We start from the raw sequence: 26,445 nt of genomic DNA on the forward strand, positions 1-26,445 counted from the left end.
GATGGCTCAGTCAGTGCGTCTGACTTCAGCTCAGGTCATGATCTCACGGTTGACGAGTTCTAGCCCAGAATCAGGGTCTGTGCTTACAGCTGAGAGCCTGGAGCCTGCTTTGGATTCTGCCTCCCTCTCTCTTTGCCCCTCCCCCGCTCATGCTCCGTCTCCCTCTGTCTCAAAAGTAAATATAAACATTAAAAAAATTAAAAAAAGAAATACCTAAAGTCTTTACATTTTGCTATGTTTCATTGTGAGTTTCATGTTTTACATTCTGAAGATATACCTGTGCCAGATAAAAATACAGGGCCTGCTTTTGGTCTTGATTTTTTATTTTGTTTTTGCTAAATCTAGCAACTCTAATTGTGCTACTCATCCTTGTATCTTCAGAATCCAGGCAAATATCTGGCACTTAGCAGGACTTCAATAATGTAATAAAAATATCTAAAGAATATCTTGATAGAAACAGAAGCACTTAGACCAAATGTATTATACAAAGCACGCGTTATGCAAAAAAATTATAATTTATTATGCAAGCTCCTATCAAGCAGCTTGTGAAAGAGAAATACAAATTACGTAAGCTGAAGATCAAGTCACTGATTTAATTAAAGACACACATTTGATATTTTAAATATCTTTGTACCATAAAAAACATTACTAAAAATATTCCTGTTGCACATAGTTTGAATTAGAATTTTTTAAAAAGGAGCAAGATAAATTATGTCATAAATTTCTTCATAAGTAAGAATGCACATGTAACGGGAAAGCTAACTAACCCATTTTTAACAATGGACCTAAGAAACCCATAAATGATATAATGGAGTAGTTTTCTTTTAAAAGGGTATCAAAGGCATTTAAAAATTAAATAGTCATGTTTACCTTCTGTTTGTTGAATAGGGTCTTGCAGAATTTTTTGGTAACATTCATACTGAGCTGTCATGATTTTATTTCTAGTATAGACACCGAACTCATTTAAGTCATCAATGTTCTCTTCTGATTCTGCTATGTCAAGAATCTAAGGGATTTAAAAAAAAATCAGCATTGTGAGAATGTCTGTCAGAGGCAGTCTGTCACAGTGGAAAAAGAGTAGCTGCAGTGATATGCTACATGGTTAACTGGTTCTGGGGGGGAAAATCCCTGATTTGAACCGTTTGCTAATTTTCATGGTTTAAATGTCCCTACCATGTTTAATTTCAAGTGACCTCAAGTAGCTGTAAATGGCAGCTCTGGGAAACAGGCTATAGTCGGTTCTCAGAAGCCTATAGGATCTGGCTCTAGGACGTGAGCTCTGGAATACAGACAGTTGTATTGAAAATCCACCTCTACTTTTTCACCTGCTCTGTGAATATGGGCAAGGTATTTAAGTTCCCTAAGGCTCTGCTTTCTTATTGTAAAATGGAATAAAAAAAATTTTAATGGGATAAAATAGTATCAAGATAACAGAGGGAAATGGGGCGCCTGGGTGGCTCAGTCAGTTAAATGCTGACTCAATTTGAACTGAGGTCAAGATCTCATGGGTTCATGAGTTTGAGCTCCTCTATGGGCTCTGTACGGACAACATGGAGCCTGCTTGGGATTCTCTCCCTCTCTTTCTCTGCCCTTCCTCTGCTCTGACACATGCATTCTCTCTTTCTCAAAATAAACTTTAAAAAAAAATAATGGGAAGTATTTGACACGTGGTAAATATTCAAAACTGTTGGCCATTTTTATTATCAGATTTTGATCATCAAAATATTGAGAAGTTCATTTATGTCATTGGTAAATAGAATTTTTACTGTATGTACATCAATAAACGTTTTGGACAAGGTATATATTTAAGATCTTCCAATTTAGTAGTACTATTTAAGTTTCACTTCCATTTTAATATCTGCATGACTTTTTGTTACTGTTTTGCAATATGAAGCCTGTATAACCTCCCTCAACCTTACTTCTTCACTTTTGCATTATTTCCTTTAATTATCATTCATAAGCATTAATTTTCTACTCTTATTTTGTTCCCTTATACTTGATTCTCTGTTCTCTAGCCCGAATTCATATTTACCAAAGTCTAAGTAGTTACATTCCCTCAGTGTGTGGTACCACTCAAGCCTCACTATCACCTGAGCACCATTTAACATTTATTCTCTCGTTCTTTGATTAGTTTTAATTTCCTAATAAAGATTTGTGCAGCATTTGTGCTGCACAAGCAATAAATGTAAATTTACAGCATTAAGAAAATTTTACAGCATTAAGAAATATTTTTCTCCTGTTCTCAGGAAGTTTATAGAATTGCATAAAATCAATATCATTTTTATTCTTAAAAACACAGCTTTGCACTATCTGAATGAATTCAAGAAAAATGGTCACAATTCCTTAAATTACAGTAATCAGATTGGTAATCTGATACAGAATTACCTGCAGGCAACCAGAGTTGGCCTGTGCAGTTCATTGGCACGCTCAGTGCAGGGAGGGAGCTGAAGAAACAGGAGTCCTGCTTCTTGAATTCTAGGCTATTTACCTAAGATAACATCTAAGAAGTGTAGGATTTGGACTGCTCCTAGACTGGAGAATGTTTTCAAATACAAATGCTGATAGGAATGTAGGCTTGTTTTTTTTTTTTTCCCCATTTAGGTTTTCTATATTTTTCTTGAGTTTCTTTGTTTAAATCCTCTTTTGGGGTTTGCTTGAAAACACCACAGGAAATTTATGTGCTGGCACAGAATCAGATGAGATTACATCTGTCGGTTTCTAATATATATAGTGAGATAAGAGTACAGTCCCTGTTTTAATGTGGGAGAGAGAAAAATGTGAACAAAATATTTCTGTAAATAAACATCCAATTGTGTGTGTAAGGAATATGGCCCCTCCGGTAGGGCAATAGGTTTGTAGTCATCCTTAGTCTACCCTCCACCTCCAGTCTCAGCTTCCCCCAGCTGTGTGCAAGGGCACACATGAGTGCTCACACTCACATATACAACTGCCCCAAATTTAACATCAAAGCCCATCAGAAAACAGGCACTTCATACTCATTTGAATGAATGGATAAGGAAATTGATTGAAAACAGTGCGTGGTTGGGGTGCCTGGGTCACTCAGTCGGTTAAGCATCTGACCTCAGCTCAGGTCATGATCTCAACTGTTGGTGGGTTTGAGCCCCATGTTGTACTCAGAGCCTAGAGCCTGCTTCCTATTCTGTGTCCCCCTCTCACTCTGCCCCTCCCCCACTCATGCTCTCTCTCTCTCTCTCTCTCTCTCTCACTCAAAAATAAAACATTAAAAAATTAAAACATAAAACAGTGCATGGTTTCAGTTAATGTAAATCAATCAGTTGGCAGAATGGGAGAAAAACCAACAGGTTGGAATCTACTTTTAAACAGATCTAACACATACTCAACAGGTCTGGTTGAAAGTATTTTATTTAATATATATGACTGTAGTATAGAGCCATTTCATTTTTCTTTCAAACTCTGACGATTACCTTCCTCTGGTATCTTTTACATTTTTATCATGGACCTTCCTCACTTTAACATCCCACTCCCACCTCACTGCCCAACCATCCTATAGTGCCTCCTAGTGAATTAAAGCCTAAAAGGATACACTGAAAGAAAATAAAGTATTGCTCTGTTGATTAAAAATGTACTTAATTTATGCATCAAATAACTGTATGTCATTTTGTTGTTATTAATGTTTATTAATTATAGGTTTATTGGAAGTCAAAATAAATAATCATAAATAGAGAGATATATTAGAGGAATTTATCCTTACCATAAAAAAAGGCAAGATAAACAGAAAATACAGGATACATTTTTTCTCCATCATTGAAGCCAAAATTAAATATGCTGTACAATATAAATCAAACTGCAAATAAAAATGAAAGAAATATAATTAATCAATATTTATAAAATAAATTTATATGGTACTCAGTGGTAATTTTTTTAAAACCATATAATAAGTAATTTAAGTGATTAGAAAACATCTTACTTCCTTTGCTTTTACCAAAATTGGAATAAAATAAAGTATCAAGACAAAGAATTTCACAAGAGCATAAAGGCACAAATTTTGATAGCATATTTTACCATAAAGCTCACTTTTATCTCCTATATATATTAACCTCATTTTTAATTTTCTGACTCTTCAATAATTTAAGGGGAAAAACTTTCCTCAGGCCAATTTCTTGAGAATCAACAACCATACATCACAAAAATGGCCTTATAATTTAATAGCAATTATTTTTCCTTTAATTGGGAACTAAAATATTCCTAAATTATCTATATTAAAATAAGGTTACAGGAAATGGACAATACTACATAAAGTATTTCTGTGAAATTTTTCTAATGGTAGATACAATCCTGAGCTAATGAAAATGGACTCTAAAACAACACCCCCTAACATCTTAATTCTTAGAGACAAACATTGCTGGGATTGCTTACTCACTGTAAGGTCCATGAGCAACCTACTTTGACAGTGCTTTTATGAGATAAAAATTATCATGATATAGTCATAATACAATATTTATTTAAGTGAATGTATCTGAAGTATTTATCAACAGAGATTTAAAAAATCCAATCAATAGATATTTGCCAGAAAGCTATGAACTAATATTTAATTTTGTTAAGAACCTTGTCATGATTTTTATTATAGGTCCAATGGTAAAGTAAGAATTATAAAAAGTTTTTCCACATATTAAATTATTATTTTTATTATCACATGCAACAAAAGCACACCAATTTCTAGCAACTTGAATCTATGTCATTGCTTGCCCTTACCAATGACTCACGTAGACAGCTTTTCTTTTTAATTGTAGTAATCTTCCAAGTAACGTTTCTCTTCTATCAGATATACTGGGTTTTTATTATTAGTTGATCTTCTTAAAAAAATAGCTAAAAATGAGGAGGCATTATATTAATTTTAGATATTTTAAAAAAATGTTGTAACAAGGAAAACAATAATGAATAAAAGTTTTGTCAATATAGTAATTAATGAGTTGATATTTTAGTTTTTATTAAATTTTACCATGAGAAAATCTAATTTTCCAATACTTACATACACAATTGTCTCCAGACTCAAATCACATTTTCCCCCGGATCATATTTGATGTTGTCTTGAAGAATTTCTTAAATCCAGGGGTCATGACCTGAAATATTGATCGATGTAATAATTTAATATTATTTAATGAGTCTGCATAATTTCCATGAGAAATAGAAATTTTCAAAGAAAATACCTCTATTATAATGATATTTGTATTAAGCTATTCTAATTTTTTAAAATCTCTTTTGCTTACCATATATTTGAGTTTTGTCACAAATATTTGTTGTTTTCCATTATATGGAGAAACTATTAATTTCCAAGTTAATTTCCATTCAAGTTAATTTCGATTCATCTAGGATGGTTAAGATACTAAACTTTTAAATTAAACCACAGTTTAATTTTCCTTTGAATAACTTTCTTTATCTAATAACTTCTTGGAATGTGTTATTAGTCTTAGTTACATATATCCATTTCCCTTGCTCATATGTTTTTTTTCAAAGCCAGAAACCATATCCGATTGATCCGTGTATCTTTGGTTAATTTATATTTCCTGTAAATGAATGAAAAAAATAAGCCAATAAACTACTTTAGGATTTTGAACTTGCAATCAAGGAAACTAATCATAACTATTAATTAACTTCTATTTCTTCTATTAGAAGGCTTTAGATAGTGTTGGAATCCATACTGACAATGAAAATCAGAAAAAAAAATGTTGCTCTATCAGCATTTTTACTTTCTTATGAAAGAATGTCCCCAAAACTATTGATCTGTCAAGTTATGTGGTTGCTGAGATACTGAATAAACAGTAATTTACTGCTTTGTAAGTCTTTATAAAGGTTAAGCCAAATTTAAAACATTGGTAGCTTACATTTCTCTGTAGTAAATATATATAAAACAGAAATACACAAATAAGAATGTAAAGAAATATTATTCTATTTGTAAATCAAGGTTTTTATGAAATAATGCTTTCATAACTTATACATGAGTTAGGATTAAATGAACTATAAAATGCACATAAGCTGGAAAATGGAAGGGGAAAGAGCTTCAAAAACACATTTGGAATTTTGCCAAACCCAATATATGTCAAAAAACTTTTACACAACATGAGCAGTTATTTTTGTTGCTTATCTAATAGGCTTCAAAATCAGAGTTCTAAAGAGTATTTGAGTGAAATTCCTTTTAGGGTTCACTAGATAATTCTGGCACCGATAATTAAAGATTTTATTCAATTCACGAAATATTTACCAATGCAAATCATTCCACTTTTATAGTTTTCTTCTTCACCCTATTCTTAAATGATCTGGAACGTGTGCTACTAGTAACCAGGGAGTATTTTGCACTGTGTAAACTTGTAACACTCCTAATCCAGCGGCCAGTCTGTGGCCTCTGGTTTTATCAAGGATGCAGCAGCAAGGTTGGGTGGCAGTTTTTCAAACACATGGTGGACTCCTGTACACTCCATAAAGTCTAACAATGCCCATTTTGTGTGGTGATCCAATTCATTTCAGTCATCTACCTGACAAAACCTATCAAATTTTCCTGCCAGCGGACACATGTGGGGAGCAGCAGTTATGAAGGAAAGATCACGTTCACCAAAAGTTCTGTAGATCCATAATGGAAGGATCATGACTGGGCAAGCAGGTAGCACCCCTACAGATACAGCTGAAGGTCAGTTTAGACTGAGTCTCATGTTGGTAGATGTAATGGCATGATTGTCATCAGAAGTATGTTTAATTGTATTCTTCAGTTTAGCTCAATGGTTCTTTGCATGCTACCTCTACAACGTTCATCCAGCGAGCGGTTCTCTTTTCTATATTTAGCTTACTCCAAATTTACATTTGCTAAAATGCATTTGATATTAACTGACCAGACCTTTTAAGCAAATCATTGTAAATCTCTTTCAAATCTTGTTAAATTATTTACTGACAACTGAGTTGCACGTTGCCTTGTGAGATGTAGTAGCTTCCATTCAATTCTAAGGAGAAATGAAGTATGTAATTAAGGGTGCGGTTAAATGACTAAATCTGCTAGTGGGTTTTTCCAAGTGTCTTTAGGTTTGTGTAGTAGGAAAAGAACTTATTTAAAACTAAGAAAGCTCTAATTTGAACTCTTAAGTGGATTTGTAATCATAATGATCCTGCTAGTAGTTAACTGACATTCTCTTTAACTGCTAGCCTCACGGATCTTATCAGTACTATTTCATTTTCACTTCCCAAAATTAAACAAAGTGGAAGATTTGCTTCTACTACTAGAAACAAAATAATTTTCTTTAGTGTACACATGCAATAAAAAGATCTTCATTCCTCTTGCCAAAAAATCACCAACATAATCTAAAAATGATTTATTTCATCACAGAAAAGAACATTAAGAAATGAAGAATGTTGTAAAACTTCAAAGAACTTTTGAAATATAGGTTTCTAGTCACTTAGGGCTTTATGTAATATCATCCTGGTTTCATTTCCTAAAATTACCATTGATCTGTACCACAAGACATTTTTCATGGATCTACATTTCCAAGTGCAAAACTTCTAACCAATCTTGTTTTGCTTACTTCAGTGTGAAATCATGTTTTATTCTACATAAAAAATTTATGAATCAGTGTGACTTAATCAATACTAAGTTATCACAAAAACCTAAATCCTCTAAATGCATAGTAGTGCCTTGCAAACCTACTTTTTATTTTCTCAATTTTTATATTCCTATATGCACATTTCATTAATTTATTTTCTTTATGACAATTTTTATTTTTAGTTGAGTTGCCTTACCCTGATACTAAAAGTATATGTTCACTTCAAGATTAAGAAAAAAACCCGCAACTTTTAACTTCCAATCTTCCATTTCCAATGTATTTTGCATTTTTATGGGCCCTATGCCATTTTCTTTTTTTCCACTTATTTATCCAGTCACTATAAAGTAGGCTAACAGAAGCATTTCCCACACCTATCTCACTTGCCATGAAGCATCCTGAACCCTTGTGTGAACAAAGTAAGGCGTTTTCTATTTAGTATGTGTCTTTCCCATATGACATATTCAAGAAGTTACATTTCTGAATCAAAATAGGGAATGAGCACTCTCCTCAACCCCAGTATTCTATACTTGTATGGCAAATGGAAGTTTCTTTCTGTTGTTTTATTCAATGTAGAATAGATTGTGCCACTCAAGAAAAATGTCAAAAGTACAAGAATCCTGGTTACCTTTTATTTTCTCCTCACTGTTTATTTCTGGGAAAAACCTAACTCTTTCTGCTAGAATTATTTTTACAAATTACTTTCTTTACTTACAATCAAATATTTAAGAAAGAAATGACAATATAAGGTTTGAATTTCCTACCCCTATCCTGGCCTGTCCTTAACACTTTCAATAAATGAAGCAGTAAGAAAATTAAAACAGAAGGATTCTTTTTCCTAAACATCTGTTATTGATATAAGGAGGTCAAACTATATGGTTTGTAAAGAAAAATAGTTTCACTTGGAGCTTCCATAATTTTTTAGACTATTGAATGAACAGGTAGCAAATCATTGATGTAGCATGAACCATTATTCCTCCAATTGTGAGTTCATGGATGATTTGCATCAGAATCACTACTGGAACTTCTTGAACATGTCAGAATGTCTAGGCCCCACCATAGACCCAATGAATCAGTATCTTCTGGAGAAAAACTTGGGAATCTGCATTTTGTGTAAGCCTTCAAGGAAATTATTGGTCTATTAAATTTTGAGAAGCACAATGTTAATACATCATCCTCATTAGACCATGCTGAGACCTGAACACACCTACATTCCTCTGTCTCTAGGTCCTGCCAGACTATTTTTTTAATGTTTTTATTTATTTTTGAGACAGAGGCAGAGCATGAGCAGGGGAGGGGCAGAAAGAGAAGGAGACACAGAATCTGAAGCAGGCTCCAGGCTCTGAGCTGTCAGCACAGAGCCCGATGCGGGGCTTGAACTCACGGACTGTGAGCTGAAGTAAGACGCTTAACCGACTGAGCCACCCAGGCGCCCCCCTGCCAGATTATTTTAAAAATAACTACTAAGAGGGTAACTGGCTGACTCATTTGGGGTAGCATGCAACTCTTGATCTTGGAGTTGTAAGCTCAAGCCCTATGTTGGGTGTAGAGCTTACCAAACAAAACAAAACAAAACAAAACAAAACAAAACAAAACAAAACAAAAAAAACTTATCAAGTATAAATTAAGCAGAAATATTCTGCCATGTTCCAAGGCACAAGAAATGTCTCAGAACTCCCAGAGAAAATAACTTAAATATCTATTTTAAAATGTACACTGGGGGGGGGGTGCCTGTGCTGCTCAGTCAGTTAAGCATCCCACTTAGGCTCAGGTCATGATTTCACAGGTTGTGAGTTCAAGCCCCACATTAGGCTCTGTGCTGACAGCTCAGAGCCTGGAGCCTGCTTTGGATTCTGTGTCTCCCTCTCTCTCTGCCCCTAACCCACTCGCATTCTGTCTCTGTCTCTCTCAAAAATAAATAAACATTAAAAAAATTTTTTTTAATCTATACTAGGGGTGCCTGGGTGGCTCAGTCAGTTAAGCATCTGACTCTTGATTTCAGCTCAGGTCTCACAGTTTGTGGGATCAAGCCCTGCATTAGGGTCTGCATTGGCAGTGCAGAGCCTACTTGGGATTCTCTCCCTCTCTCTCTCTGCTCCTCCCCCGCTCACACTCTCTCTCAAATACATAGTCATTAAAAAATAAATAAATAAATAAAATAAATAAAATGCATCCTGTTATGTTGTAATTCTTTTGTGTGTGTGTCTCTTTGTGCCACTAGATTGTGTGCACGGTAAGAGTAGGACATGCATTATACATACCTCTATAATTCCCAAACCTAGCCATAAAAAGAATACATAGAAAGTGTGTTGTAGGTGCCTGGGTAGCTCAGTTGGTTAAGTGTCCAACTCTTGATTTTGGCTCAGGTCATGATCTTACAGTTTGTGGGACTGAGCCCTCGTCAGGCTCTGCACTGGTAGCATAGAACCTGGTTGGGATTCTGTCTCTATTCCTCTCTCTCTGCCCCTCCCTCACTCATCTCTAAATAAATAAATAAACTTAAAAAAATGGAAAAGAAAGTGTATTTTGAATGGATTGCTTACAAAATGAATTTAATTAAGTTGAAGAAACTGGTGTTAGAGAATGTTATTAGTCCTATGAAGCATACTATACTTTTCTGACACCTAAAAAAAATATCACTGTATGGATTATACTGCAAGAAATTTGGATTCAGTTCATCTTGATTGGAGCCTAGACATAAGCATTTTTTTTCAAGTTTCTAAGGTGATTCCAGTATACAGCTAGAGTCGAGAACCAGTGGTACAGATAAAAGAATCCTGTGGTAGACAGAATAATGACCCCCCAAGTATTCCCATGCCCTAATCCCCAGAATCTGTCATTTTAAGGTTATGGACCTTAAACTAGGAAGATTATCCTAGATTACCATGAATTACTCTGCTACACTAAACTAATCATTTGAGCACTTCAAAGTAGAAGAGGAAGGTTGAATAGTCAGAGAGATGCAACAGATAAAAAGGAAGCAGAAGAGATATGACAGAGAGATGATGGCTTTGCCAGGGACCCACATACAAGGACTAGAAAGAGGCCTACAGGCCTGCAAAGAAATGGGGACCCCAGCTGTACAACCTGAATGAATCAGGAGGTAGATTCTCTCTCAGAACTTCCAGAAGAGAATTCCTTGATTTTGGCCTTATAAGACTTGAAATAGAGAAACTAGCCAAGCCCACAGGACTCCTGACCTATGGAGCTGTGAGATAATAAATGTATTTTGTTTTAAGGTACTAAATTTGTGGCAATATGTTACAGCCATAATAGAAAATTAACCGTAAATCCTTACCTGATCAAAACTTACATTTTCCTGTCAAATGTAAGTGGTAACTTTCTGCTTCACAACTGGCCAGTCATTCTTCCTAACTTTAGAATACATTTATCATAGTGCAAGGCAATCACATTAGCTATAGGATATTTCTTTCCAGCTGCTCCTAAATTGTTATGTGATTTTAAGAAAAGTATTTCAATTCTTTTCTGCTTCGTTTACCTAACTAGAAAAATGAGTACTTAATCTTTAGCTCCCTTTTTTATATTGCATACTTATTTAAAAGATGTGTGCTGGAGTCAGAGAGACACAGCTTCAAACACTTCAAACATAGTTCTTACAACACTTCAACTCACTAACCCTATTTCCTGACAGGAAAAGTAGTATACAAAGAGTGGCTTAATCAATGTTGCCTAGAATTTTTATCATAACTCATCTTGTCAGATTGTTTTAAGTGTTAAATTACATGATACATGTAAAGAACTCATCTCATAATAAACACCCAATAAGAATTAGCTATTGTTATTATCTTTATTACTCTATAATTTTAATTAGTCATGCCAGTGTTAATCTCAACAGAATGAATGAGAGCATTCATATCTTAGTGAGTTGGCCAAAGACACACAGATGCTTAGGGTTGACCCCAGGCTAAGTACTCAGAATCTCCAACTCTAAATCAGGCCCTTTGCCCTGCAGTATACTGACTTAGAGAATTGAGCCATTATTGGGATAATTAAGGTTTAAAAAGTGCAGGATACATTTCTGTGTTGCTTATTCAGTTATTTTGCCTAACCACCCAATTTTCATATTTCAATTCTGTTTTGTTTATCAAACACATTTATATTTTTCCTCACACAATTTCCTTCTTTTAATTCTTTTTCTTAGTGAAGTTGGGATATTTTACTTTTTAAAAAACTTACATTAGTAAATAGCTTTACAACTCAGACTTGCCATTTTGGTAAGGTAATTTTAAATTAAGAAATACTTGTGGACATTCAATTAGTCATCCTACCCTAATTAGTGAGCAGCTACTCTCACCTAGTTGTGTAGGAAGATGGGAGTAAGTGAAGATTTCTCAATAAAAATATTTATGATGTTGGAGAATAGTAATCGTATGCTGATTTTAGTGGTTTAGTTCATTACTTTTAAACACAGTCCACAGGACTCATTCATAAGGTTCTAAAGAGGGGTAATTTCACCAACATCTAAGACAGGAAGTTAGTCGGAAGTGCTCAGTCAATATGTTGTCATTCAATGAGCTTGAACAAGTTACATACCTTCCCAGATATCTCATTTGTAAAATGAAAGAGTAGGATAAAATAATTTGAGCCTTGGATAGGTTTTCAAATTTATGTAAAAGGCAAACATGGTTAAAATAGAGGAATGGTTTTGTTCAAACTAACCCAAATCCAAAATATCCTTGAAACTAAGTCATTCCTAACACTTTTTTTCTGGCTCAAGAAGGCTTTCTCTACGTATCCTCCTACTAAGTTGCCCAAAAGAGTTTGACTTTGAATCTGAGACAGTGGAAAGTAGACCATTTGGCTACATAATTTTTTTTCTTTTGTTATATGAGAATTCAGGGAAAAAGATCTAAGCCAAAAATAAAAAAAAAAAGTACATATTGATTTCACCTCTACATATACTGCAACATTTTAGAGCTTCTTGCTTTAGAAAGGCCATTTGGGGCAAGTCTAGTTCTCTCTTCTCCACTGCAGAGAATCAAAATAGAAGAGCAAACATACTTCATAAGCCTCTTTGCCACACTTTTTGAAATGGGTTCTGATTAGTTCATCTAAGTCAAGCTACACTTATTGTCATCAACATTTTAATAGACTAAATGTTCCTGGGTTGGAAGCCAACAATTTATGAATTTGGGATACATTGGGTTTTTATCTCTTTTGCCTTTAACAGAAAATGATCTACATTAAAAAAAATTAAAGAGGCATGTGGGTGGCTCAGTTGGTTAAGTGCCCAACTTCAGCTTAGGTCATGATCTTGCGGTCCGTGGGTTTGAGCCCCGGCAGCTCAGAGCCTGGAGCCTGCTTCAGATTCTGTGACTCCCTTTCTTTCTGCCCCTCCCCTGCTCTCACTCTGTCTCTCTCTCTCTCTCTCAAAAATAAATAAACATTAAAAACATTTTCTTTTAAATTTAAAATTTACAGCACCAGAAATTATAGGGCATGTTAAGGAAGATTCAACAATGCATAAATTCAACAAGGTAATCGATGAAATAGTAAGAAAAATTATTACATTCAATTCATCAAAGTCTTACGAATGACCCTGTATATAAAAGCACCTCCAATAGCCAATTTTAAAAAGTCAATAAAAACCTCCAGAAAGTCACTTATTTTTGAAGAGACTTCTGGGTTTTACTACAACTATTAAATTCCACATGTTAATAAAATATATATGATAAATATTGTCTTACTGACTAATGATACAGTTTTCCCTTTTTGAGGGAGATATTAAAAGAAATAAAAACAGCATCCAGCTGATATTTAATAATTAGTCTAATGGACAATTGTGATAGGTAGAGGCAGTGGTTGTACTGGTTACAAGTGCTGATTTGAAAACCCAACTCATCGTCACACTTTCAAGTTAAACTTCTATAAGTATTTTTTTCATTTGCAAAAAACCCCTTAACCAGAAGGCTGTTGTGAAAATAAAATGAGATAATGTACATAGACTTTTTATAACTCAGTAAAGTTAGATATTGTCATTACTATTATTATTATATCACAATAAAATTTGTAAAACATAAACAAGCTTATACATGTTTTAAGTTATTTGCTATAATTTTTATAGCATCATAACTGAAAATTAACCCAATAATTCAAAGGGTGGTCATATGCATCCCAAGTTCTTTTATTTTTTTCAGAAATAATATGTTTGGTTTTATTGTCATTTCAGTCAGTTTTGAAAATAACAAATAAAGTGAATGGTAACAAGTATATTCCCAATATGATGTTCATTTAGTTAACAACATATTTCCTGATATTGAACTTATATAAACTAAAAGTTTAACAAATTGTTTGTATACACTCTAATTAAATAGTCACAACTTAGAATATAACATGCTAATGCAATTAAAAACAAGATATAAAATCTCCCAACTTTGAGTTTAATTTGACTATAATAGCCCTACTGACACTGTATTGGAACCCCCCCCCCCCAAAATATATATATATACATATATATATAGAGAGAGAGAGAAAGACATTATGCTTAGTTGCTTATCTAATGAACATTCCAGGTTGAATAGTTGAATAGCCATAAAGACAGATAAAATTGTGATTAAATTTGGGACTTAATTTTACACTCTGAAGTACATACTCATGGGAATAATTTTCCCATTGTGGGCATGATTAGCCATTTTCCGGTGATTTTGGTCACCTTCTTTTTATTTGAAAGAGGCAAGTGGCCAAATCTCAGTCCAATTAGTAAAAGGTGGGAGGGCGACTGAAAAAAAAAAGGCTTTGTACTTGGTGGAACACTCTCCCTCCAGGAGATCTAATATGGAAAGAATTGCTTGCTCAAAGAGTATAAAAACAAAACATATCTTTCCAGCTCTTTAGACTAAGAGTTTTATACCTATTTCCCTTTCACAAAGTCAGGAGTCAAATTCTATGTGAAAACATGTTTTCTTCCAAAGGCAATAAAATCAGAAAACGTGGAAATCTCTTGGAAATTTAAGTTAACATAGTAGCGCATCATCAGAGTTGCATTTTTGTCATTTGGGGCTTTCAATTTTTCTTAAAAAATCAAATTTATACAATACCTACTAGCGTATCTCAACATTTGGGAAGCATAGGAACTCTGATGATCTGTTGATTCAGCACAACTCTTTTACCCCTGATAAAATGAACCCCTCTTTCCAGTAGAGAATCTCTTCCTTCTGGTTCAAGTGAGTCTGTCCTCCTGGTCACAGAGGTAGGAAGTCACTGAAATCTGTTCAGGTTAGCATCATCCTCTGGTTTTGGTGTGTTTAGGCATAGACATGTAGTCAAGCTACATCATCAGTATTCTCTCTGGGACTTTTCTCTTAATGTTATCAGGGAAGATTTTCTCTTTTTGGAGGTTGCAAAGCAAGTAGGGCATGATTACTAGGCTATCCTAATGTATTCTTCCCACCATATGGAAAAAAACATTTTTTTAAAAAAAATGAACCAATCAGCTGAAAGCTACAAATTAGTGGGGAATCCTATGACATTATTAGAGCCTTTGAATCTATCCATATCTGAAATCAGCTGTAATAGTGGACTTCCTCATCAAGGTAACTGGTAAGTTACATTTTATGACTAAACAGAATTGATCTGGAATTTTGTCTCCAAAATATTTGCAACCAAACATTTCTAACTAACATTTTGAGAAATGCTGGTGCAGTGGAAAGATTATTAAGAAGGTTCCATTTTGCATTTGCCTAGCTTACAAAGCCTGAATATTGCCAGGTTAGTCAGCTTCCTAGGCCTCAGTTTCCTGACTGTAAAATAAGATGACCTAAAACTCTTCTCCATTCTGTAATCTAAATAACTATAGATTATTTTCCTTTTCACAAAACATGACATTGTTATTCATTCCCAAAGCATAAACCAAGCCCAGCCAACAGGACTTCGGAAACTTTTCTCCCCAAATATATCCATGAAGTGGTTTTTTTTTTTTAATCTGAAATAACTTAGCAGTACATACTCTTGGATAATCCACAACTAGTGTGTGCTTATGGCAAGATATTTATAGCTTGCTCAAAAAGTAAATACAACTCTTACATTTGATACCATACATATGATACCAAAAGCACAAGAAACAAAAAAATAGATGGGGACTACATCAATATTAAAAACTTTCGTGATACAAATGATACCATCAAGAAAATGAAGCAAATCACAAAATAGGAGAAAATATTTGAAAATCACATATTTGATGAAGGATTTGTATCTTATATACAAAGAACTTTTATTTTCAATAATAAAAAGATGAATAACCCAACTAAAAAATGGGCAAAGGTTCTGAACAGATATTTTTCTACATAAGACATACAAATGGCGGTGCCTGGGTCGCTCAGTTGGTTAAGCATTTGACTCTTAATTTCAGCTCAGGTCATGATCTCACGGTTTGTGAGGTCAAGCTCCGTATCAGGTGCTGTGCTGGCAGTGTGGAGTCAGCTATGATTCTGTCTCCCTCTCTCTCTGTCCTTCCCCCATTCATGTGCTCTCTCTCTCTCTCTCTCTCAAAATAAATAAACTTTAAAAGCAAAAACAGAAAGAGACATACAATGACCAACAAACATACGAAAAAAAAATACTCAACATCATTAGTTTTACAGAAGTGCAATTCAAAACCACAATGATACCACTTCATACCCACTAAGATAGCTATAATAAAAAGACAATTACATGTAAAGGAAAGATGTGGAGAAATTGTAACTTTGCTGATGGGAGTGTAAAATGATGCAGCCAGGTTGGAAAACAGTTTAACAGTTCTCTAAAATGTTAAACATAGAATTACCATATTATCCAAAAATTCCACTCATATATATATCTGACAGAAATGAAAACATATGTCCCAAAATACACCTGTATATGAATGTTCATAGCAATATCATTTTTGATCTTCAAAAAAGAGCAAATAACTCAAATGTCTATCAATTGACGGATAAACAAAATGTTGTATATCCACACAATAGAATATTACCTAGCAATAACAAGAAGGGAGTAGTAATACATGCTATAACACGGAGAAACCTTGTAAACATTACACTAAGTTAAAGAAGCCAATCACAAAAGACACATTGTATGATTCCATTTATATGAAGCACAGGCAAATATATGGAGACAGAGATTAGAGGTTGCATGGGGCTAAGGGAGAGTGATGATGGGGACTGATTGCTAATGAGTACAGGGGTCCTTTTTGTGATTTGTCCATGTGATTTGTATGTTAATAAAGCTGTTCTTTAAAAAATCAAATGCAACACAAAACACATGTGTATATAAGGGAAGATTTGTGCTGAGCGGAACATCTAATTTCCTCTCTCTCGCTCCTTTGTCAAGAGATAATGTTCACACTGTAAAATCAAACACACTGAACAAAAAACCTGCCTGATTTACAGAACATGCATTAACTCTATTTTATATGTTAAGAGGTGTTTTGATTTATAAGGAAGAGTACATTTTCCTTGAAATTTATTTTCAGAAAGTACTTCTCAACTCATACACAAAAATATATTTCCTTTGAGAAAAAAATTTAGTTTATAAAAAATAACCATTATACATAATTGAGGCAAAAGCTAAGTGATAAACTTAGAAAATATTCATTAGGTTTAAATAGTATTTATAATTGTCTATCTCTTTTCTCCTGTCAGTAATTTCTTTTCTTTACATTTCTGCAGTCTTACTTTCTTACAGTCATGGAAATCTGACAGCTTATATACAAAAAGGCAGATAGTTTTATTCCACTTGTGACATATTTAAATTGTGTCATTACAACCAATAATAACAAAGAAACAACAAACAGGAATATTAGCAAGAAAGAGAAGAAAAATTAATGAACTTTAGTCCATTCTTAGAAATTAACCCAAGTTAAAAAGCTTATATCTCAACTATTTCCCTTCTATGAGTAGGTAAAAGAGAAGTTTAGGAAGGATGGAAAAAAGAAAGGAAGAGAGGAAGGAAGGAAGTGGGAAGGAGGGGGAGGGAGACAGAGAGAGGAAGGAAAGAGAAAAATCATTGGATGTGTCTCAGGTAAATGCACATTTTATTTAAAATTGATTACATTATCCATTATTTTTGTGAAGAAGCAGTGTTGATAATACTGAAATCTGTTCCTTTATAGGATCTCTATTTCTTACAACCATGAAACAGTTCCATCTTAATAATTTTTAATATATTCATTTATTTACTTTTCATTCAAAGATTTATTTAGAACCTAGTATATTCCAAAGGCAATATTAAGTGCTGGGGATCCAGAAATGTTATAGTTTTTGCTCTTAGAGATGGTTAAAACCATACAAGAGGAGAAACTCATGTACAAATATGGATAATAAAGTGTTATAGGTATTCAATAAATATTTTTTAGTGTCTGATTGGACAGATGGAATGACACATCTTACATGGGAGTAGCTTATGTGTGAGTGTGTGTACGCATGCACACACATGTGGAGAAAGCGAGAGAGACATAGAGAATATGACACTTCAGTGGAATTTTAAAAAAATCAGTAATTTGAAGCTCCAGGTGCTTGAAAGTGGTACATAAAGAGATGAGACTTTCCAGGGAGACAGGGAAACAGATTAGAGATGGTATTTTCTTGAGTTTTTATCTGATAATGTAGGCTAGAGATGCCTGCTGTGATTTGCTGCGGTGGCAGGCAAGACTACCTTGAGAAGCAGTGATAAGTCTGAGGCTAAACCTGATGAGAGGCACTGATACATCAGCGATGTCTACCATGGGTACCAACTGAGAAGGAATAACATGTATTCCAAAGATCTGCTACCTCCACTACAAAAAATAAATAATGATAGTAGGGGTCTTAAGCAATAGAGCACTGTGATAAGATTTTCATTTTAGCAAGCATGGAGCACCCGGGCGGCTCAGTCGGTTAGGCGTCCGACTTCGGCTCAGGTCATGGTCTCCTGGTTCGTGGGTTTGAGCCCGGGATTGGGCTCTGTGCTGACAGCTCAGAGCCTGGAGCCTGCTTCAGATTCTGTGTCTTCCTCTCTCTCTGCCCCTCCTCTCCTCACATTCTGTCTCTCTCAAAAATAAATAAACATTAAGAAAATTTTAGAAAGCAGGAGGATTAATTCAAAGAGGGCAACAAGGGCAGACATAGACAAATTGGAATACTGTAGTGACTTCTAAAGAGGGAAGAAAATAATCATAAAGTCTAGAATTAAGAAGAAGAATAATGGGGATGTAGAGGAATATTTAATTGTCAGATGTATTAAAAATATTTAATCTGTGAGAATATGAGAATTTAGGGAGTGTAAAACACCTAAACAGATTTTCAGAATTCTAACATGAATATCTGAGTAAGTTCCAATCACTGATATAGGGGATACAGCAGAGGAAAAGGGTTGGTGGGAAAATATCTGAGTACAGATGAGACATTTTGAAGAACAAAGTGCCTGGGCCTTTGTCGAGATGGTTCTCAAAATGAGTAAGGGAGGGCCTTGAAAGAAAGTTCACACCCAATCATATCATAGAATAGTAAACGATGAAATTTCATCCAGAAGGACTGTCACCATAGGAAGGGAAGAGACAGTGTATTCGAAGAGATGTGTATGCGAACTGAATTAGAGCACATTTCAAAACATCAGTGTTTAAGGAATTCAGCGTAAGAATGTGTGTTGATAGAGGGTAGAGATAGGGTTTCTTGGGACAAGGAACTGGAAAAACAGGGCATAGGTACAGAACAAGCAAGGGTTGTATGAGTGAAGGAAGGTAAAGGTGCAGACCTGTGAGGAAATGGAGGTTCTTTGGGGACTTAATGAGTGGAAATCTGGATACGCCATTTGGACATTTGCTAGGAACACAGTCCCGTGATGCACTCTGTAAAGGGCTGTCATTTTGGACATACCCAACAAAGCTTATTTTTAATTATTTACCGGTGTGACTAAGTCTGGGTTGTAATTTAAAAATAGATTTTCCAGTGCAAAAGCAGTTGCACAGGAAGAAACTCCTTGCTGAATTAAGCTTTGCCTAAGTGAGAACTGCTGCTTAAGAATAACGCGTTCCCTGTGAAAAAAGATGGCAAATCCATTTCAGTGAGTCTAACCTTTACGGGGGTGCTATTATCAACTCAATGGTATGTTTTTTCCTGTTTCACAAACATGTTCCCAAAAGACTTTTAAAATAGCTTTCTTTCCTGCTAAATTGTTGTGTCAAGCACTTTTTCTGAATCTCAGCCTTAACTGGACCAGGATGTGTTAAAGAAAAAAATGCCGTGTCACGCTTGACATGGAGTAACAGGCCTTAATGACAATAGTAAAACATTTTCATAACCTGACTGCCCCCTCTCTCCCTGCATCTTAAGACAATGCATTTTCATGTAAATGCAAAATACACTGAAGAAACAAAAGAAGGGTTGATTTCCCAAAAAGTCAAGTATAAAATCTGTCCGCTACAGTAGGACTTTTTCCTAATAAAGAGAAAAAAAAATCACTATGGAAAATTAATAGTTTTTTAGTAAAAGTTAAAATAAAAGGAAAATACGTTAATCATATGGAATGGTTCCCTAGGAACCTAATAAGTTGATCTTTTTTCTTCTTCTTCTTCTTTTGGAGGAAAAGAAAAGATTCATAACATCCTGAGGTCTGACTTGGTCACTTCAAAATGAATCTCATACATCGTTGAGGCCCATTTCTCAAATTGCAACTTGGATTGTAGTACTATGTGTGTTTGTCTTTCTAGTGAGGCGTGTTTCCCCACCGGGAGTCTTTCTTACCAGTGATAACCCTGGCAATCTCAGAGAAAAAAAAAAGTAATGATGAAAGTCAATAAAAGTTAAAAACAGTCTACTGGACAGACATCTGGATGGAGGCTATAGCTGGAAAACTCTCACATGAGCCCTTCTGGGGCAAGAGTCAATACACCTATCTGAGCAGTAGGCTGCTTTAGGCAGCAGATAACATTTTTTTCCTTTTAAATAACAGTAGGGGAATTGTATTGGGAAAAAAAAGACAGGAAAACAGAAAGCAAAATGCAGGGCATAGAGCACAGGTTTTTGGATCTCTGGTTTTGGATACTAGCTGCAGTATCTACTAATTAAGAATGTAGGCAGATACCTAAACTGCAGCCTCTACCTGGGTTTCTGTAGCTTTCAGATGGACATAATACAACATATCTTAAATACACTGTGGGGGTTACATGTAATAACTCACATAATCACCTATTACAATATGGGACGTGGTAAGTACTTAAGAAGTCATCTCTCTCTCCCCTGCAGCAGAAAGGGAATGCCTTGGTTTGCTTTCATTGGTCCCAGTGACAAGATTTGTAATTTTGAGTAAAATTATATATGGATATTTAACAAACAATGCCAATTGTCAGCTTTCTTTACAGAAGGACTTTATCGGTCACCATACACGTGGGATTACAATATTCAAGAGAGTGTGACAAAAGGCACCCTTTTGAAAAACACTTGTCTTATCAGAACTGTCTTTGCTCTGTACATAACACTGCTGACACTTGCTCTGTTAGGAGGTGCCTTTTCTTTTATATATTAGGCCTTTGATCTAAAAATGGTAATAAACACCTGTGATTAAGTCTGTCACATCTTCTCTTTAGATCCCCAGGACAATACTATCAAAGAAGTAAAAGTCTTTCTTGATTTATCACAAACACATACCCTAAAAAGACTTGGTTTTGCATTATCAACTTTTGGTTCTTATTTGCTTCATCAATTCTTTGATAAAGAAACCAGTGAAACTGAAGGTATCAGAGGCATTGTCTAGAAATAGCAGGAGGTTATTAGTTGGAAATAAAATGGTGCATATATAAACCATAAATGGTTCAAGGGGAAAGAAAGAAAAGTCTGCAGCAGCTCTTAATTAAGTTTATCTTGTTGTCCAAAATAATTAAGACTTAATAATAAATATATACATATATAATAAAAATAATTGAAATAATTAAATTGATAATTTGTTATTAATTAAATAAAATATACTATTGTGTTTTAAAACATAATGTTGCCTTTTATTTTAATATAAAATACTGCCAATATGGGGCTGTGATTCATTTGAGCTTTATCACTTCATTCTTATTGGGAAAGCTTGATTCTGGACCACCCACCACCATCCCCAGCAAAAAAACAAAAACAATAAAATGATTTTTAAAATACTTTCTTTTTCTGTAGAATTGTATAATTTTGATTTAGTTATTATTATTTAATGAAAATTACTTGTAAGAAAATATGTACTTTTACAAGTTGGTTATAAATTCTTTAGTGGAGATGTACAGAATATTCAATTTACAATGAAACTGAAATTTTCTGCTACATATCTCCATCATGAAGAAAATCTTAGGAGGATTCTGCCCCCGCATAAAAAGGGGTACCAGTTGGTACAAAAAAGGAGGGAAAAAAAAGAGGAAGTATAGGGGAACCTAATATGGTGGTTGGTTGGTTGGTTTCTATGGAGTTTTAACTGACCATTATTTATAATGGTGTGGTTAGTACTTTTTTTTAATGTTTATTTATTTATTTTGAAAGGGAGAGAGCACATGTGCAAGTGGGGGAGGGGTAGAGATAGAGGGAGAGAGAGAATCCCAAGCAGGCTCCATGCTGTCAGTGCAGAGCTTCATGGGGCTTGATTTCATGAACCGCAAGATCATGACCTGAGATGAAATCAAGAGTCGGATGCTTAACTGACTGAGTCACCCAGGCACTCCACTTGATGGTCTTTAAAAATATATATAGATTGTTGACTACACAGAATTTAATTGAATCAAAATATTTAAAACAGTGATTTCGAAAGAAATATGATGTGAAACCCATAGGTAATTTAAATTTTCTGAAAGCCACTTTGAAAGAGAGAGAGAAAAAGAGAGAGAGAATCCCAAGCAGGCTCCAAGCTGTCAGTGCAGAGCCCTACTCCAGGCTCGACCTCACAGACCGTGTGATCAAGAACTGAGCCTAACTGAGTTGGATGCTCAACTGACTGAGCCACCCAGGTGCCCCTGCTATGGTTAATACTTAAAATAAGTAACCAAATAAGTCTTTAAAAAAAAATGTGATTTGATCCTCTTCTGTTGTGGGTGTGTGAAAAAGAGAAAGAGAGAAAGAGAGGAAGCCAAAACTAGAAGTTAAGACCCATTTTCCTGTTTTATTTCCTACTCAGGGAAGGAGTGATGGGAATCAACATCCTTAAAAACACATGTTAACTAATCAACTGGAAAATTTTTTAGTCCAATGTGAGAAGAGTAGACTTTTGGAAAAAATAAACTATTTTACACAACAATACTAATAATTCTTTACGAAAGATCTAATTACTGTCTTTTCAGGACTTAACTTTAACTGGGCCATCCTTAAGAAACTCTGAACTTACTTCCAGAGTCTCCCCCCCAAGTTATGCCTACACCACAGATAGCTTAATGCTCCTTTTTTCCGCATCCTCTAATAGCACATTATCACACTCGACTTGGTGAGGTCTGATTTTTTTATCCTCCCCACTAAATGTGAGTGCTATTTGAGGGCATTGTCTTACTAATCTTTAGGTCTCCGGGGCATTGTCTGGAATGTCGTAAACTTCACTAAGCTTTTTAATGAATAAATAAATATTATCCATTACCAAATATGTGTGCATAGTTATAATCATTAGCATTGTTTTAATAATTTACAAAAACTGATCATAGTAAAATTCATGTGTCCATAGAAAGAATAAAAGAAAAGTTAAGATGGTTTGTTCCAGCCATTTTGTTTTTTGTTTGTTTTTAGTTTATTTATTTTTTTTAGTAATCTCCATGCCCAAGAGGGACCTCTAACCCATAACCCAGAGATCAAGAGTTACAGGCTCCCCCAACTGAGCCAGCCAGGTGTCCCTGTCCCATCTGTTTGCAAAATAAAGAAAAGCACTATTAAATTAGTCATAAAAGTGTTCTCTCATACTTCTGAAAAAAAAGTTTTTTAATTGGTAGGTAAATACACTATGACAATCAAAATGGAAAAGTTGTGAACATTTTCAAACGAACTATTTTTTGTAATTCTTAAAAAAATTTTTTTGAACATTTATTTATTTTTGAGAGACAGAGGGAGACAGAGTGCAAGCATTGGAAGGGCAGAGAGGGAGACACAGAATCTGTAGCAAGCTCCAGGTTCCAAGCTGTCAGCACAGGGCGCGATGCAGGGCCGAACCCAAAAACCATGAGATCATGGCCTGAGCAGAAGTCGGACACTTAACCATCATCCAGGTGCCCCTCTTCTAATTCTCAAATGGCGTATATTCAAAAGTTTAGTAGTATGTTTTTGCCTATTAGCCCTGGAATTTTGGGATAGCATAGACTTTTATATTCTAAGAGAAAAAAATCCAAATTTAAAAATACAAGAATGAGAGGTCTTTGAGTATAAAGTGAGGGCTGAGATAGAGTGAGATATAAATATATACTGCTTGATATTAAAGGTTTTTTGGCAATAAGCATATATTTAAATAAAATGTTGCTTTAAAAAATTCAAATAGCATCTGGTTGAATGAGAGTAAACCCAGGGTTCTAATTTTGACCAAACCTGGGGATCAAAGAGGAAACAGAGTGAGAACTCGTTCTAGCAACAAACAGGTGTGACCTAAGGCTTCTTGTGTATAGTGCATTAAAGTTCCTAATATTCTCACCTCTATATGTTGTCTTGGTTTCTGCTACTAAACAAGCTCTACATAATTTGACCAAATCCATTTAACTTTGGTGGTGTCAGTTTTGTTTTGTTTGTAAAATAAGGGTATTGGACTAGATTCTTAAATTCTTTTTTGTTCTTTAATTCTATTATTCTAAGGGGAAAATATTGTTATTATTATTTATGTGTTAATGCAAATACATTAAGTATCAAAGGCCAAACTAAAAAAAAAAAGGAACTTTTCCCCATTGATTTATTTCAGGTATACATGCAACAAAATATTATGGTTGGTAAAATAATGCTATTTTGATATTTATTGATATACTTAGAAAACTTATTTTGAGATTTTGCTTATAGCTATAAGGAGTTTTTTTTCCCTCTTTTCTTCTCAATGCCTTAGTTAATAAAGGAGTTATGTCAACAATCTTAAGCATTATTTAGAAAAAGCGAATCTAAAAATATACCCCAAAGATATATGTCTAATAATATGATGCTCATAAAATTATGTTATGTATGGTGTATCTTCCTTTCAAAAAGTCAGGATGATACAGAAGCCCAAAGGCCTACTGCAGAAATAAATAAATGAATGCATATACCTTTGAACTGGAGTCCTTCGCTCTGTACAAGTGAAAATTTAAAAACTCCCTTCTGCATCCAATTTTTATATTTTTGCTCTTGTGCTTTTCCAGAACAACTTTTGGATTTTATTGCAATTCATCTACAAATTCTCTCATCTCAGAAAAGTTACCAAAAAACTTCAGTGAAAGAAATTAAGTATTTTAATCACTGTACAGTGGATGAAGCGATTATACTCCAGTGATAGCTAAAGAATAAGAATAGGTAGACCAAGAAAAAAGATAAGATTAAAAATGTAGTGTTTTCTTTAACATTTTTATTCTGATCTCTCATTCTCCATGCTTTATAAAGTTCATAACTAAAACATTTCATAGAGATACAGAATTTAATTTTTCCTAAAATTTTTCCTAAAAATAAGTAACAATTACATTTTTAAAGAGTGTACAAATAAATTAATTCAGATCATATAAAATGTTTACAATTATTCTTGGTTAAAGATATAAAATCTATACCAAGTCTCTCCAAATCTGTAAGTCTCTCCAAGACCATAACAGTCACTGTGAGCTCTTTGTAAAGGAATGTTTTACATATGAATGCCTTTAATTGACTTGGTTTCCCAAACAGTGAAGGATAATAGTCCTGGAACCCCTGGGAAAATGTTTTAAACATTAAGGTTTTTCCCCCTCTTCCACTGGATCAGCTTTTCAAACTCATTTGTTTTGATTCAGGATTTAATCTTGCTAGAAGGCCAGGATTTTCCTCTGGATGAATAAAGAAGATGTTATTGTGATCTAAGCAACTGTGAGAGAGAGGGAGAGGGAAGGAGAAAAAGAGAGAGAGAGAGACTGAGAGATAGTCCAGAAGGGGGAAGAAATATGAGCCACAAAAAGTAACAAAAGATAGGGAGAAAAGGACGAACATCAAATGGGCATAGTATTTATATATCAGAATTTCAAATTTCAGAGATTCAAACATTCCATTTTACTTGACATCATATATTATTTTTTGTGATTATTGTCAGCTCTTATTTTTTAAATCTTATAAATTAATTGCTCCATTTGATCACTACTCTATAATTGTTATATTTTTACCAGTTGATTAAATCCTATCTGCCCCCTCCTGTAAGAGGAAAGCAAGAGGATTTTATAGGACTATAATATTATTTAACACACTGTCATTCATATACCAAAAGAACAAAAGTAGGTTTGAGGTAGACTGTTTCCAGCAAATGTGGAAATTACTCTTCTCTTCAACAATTCTGAAGTAGAAAAACTAGGCAAAGTCGTTGTCATTGGCCTGATCTTGAAATAATCTTTCATTGAAGCTATAACTTGTGTACTGACACACACAAAATAATTCTGATTTATGTTTCAATAGATATAAAGTACCACAGAAGGTAACCCAGAGTTTGCTTTGTTCACATTTACATCTTGGGAGAAGTGAGAAAGATTATTTTTTGGAGTTAGTCATTGATTAAGTCTGTATTTTGTTGAGCTCTGATATAAATTTATACTATTTATTTATGTGACAGGCAAATTCTTTGATCCCTATAACCTCAATATCTGCATACAATGGAGATAATGATAATACATCCAATTTGGGGTTGATATATTACATGAAAAATTAGTATGTAGTGAGCTAAGAACACTTTCTGGCATATTAATAAGCACTTAATGAAAGTTCTTATTATGTATTATTATAAGGCAAATTTAATATTG

At 34.3% G+C, this 26,445-nt stretch overlaps 1 protein-coding gene across 2 annotated transcripts in view; it reads right to left on the reverse strand.

Moving 5' to 3' along the window:
- Window positions 1-26,445, reverse strand: part of CALCRL (calcitonin receptor like receptor) — a 104,552-nt gene that overhangs the window by 41,277 nt on the left and 36,830 nt on the right. For both annotated transcript variants that reach the window (XM_043577249.1, XM_043577248.1), the window contains 4 exons: window positions 5,012-5,102; window positions 4,735-4,848; window positions 3,734-3,826; window positions 871-1,006 (listed from right to left, as the gene is read on the reverse strand). In XM_043577249.1, the coding sequence (XP_043433184.1) occupies window positions 871-1,006; window positions 3,734-3,787 (190 nt within the window). In that variant the 5' untranslated portion in view covers window positions 3,788-3,826; window positions 4,735-4,848; window positions 5,012-5,102. The remainder of the gene's footprint in view (window positions 1-870; window positions 1,007-3,733; window positions 3,827-4,734; window positions 4,849-5,011; window positions 5,103-26,445) is intronic.

This window comes from Prionailurus bengalensis, chromosome C1 (genome assembly GCF_016509475.1).
Source record: "Prionailurus bengalensis isolate Pbe53 chromosome C1, Fcat_Pben_1.1_paternal_pri, whole genome shotgun sequence".
Lineage (NCBI taxonomy): Eukaryota > Metazoa > Chordata > Mammalia > Carnivora > Felidae > Prionailurus > Prionailurus bengalensis.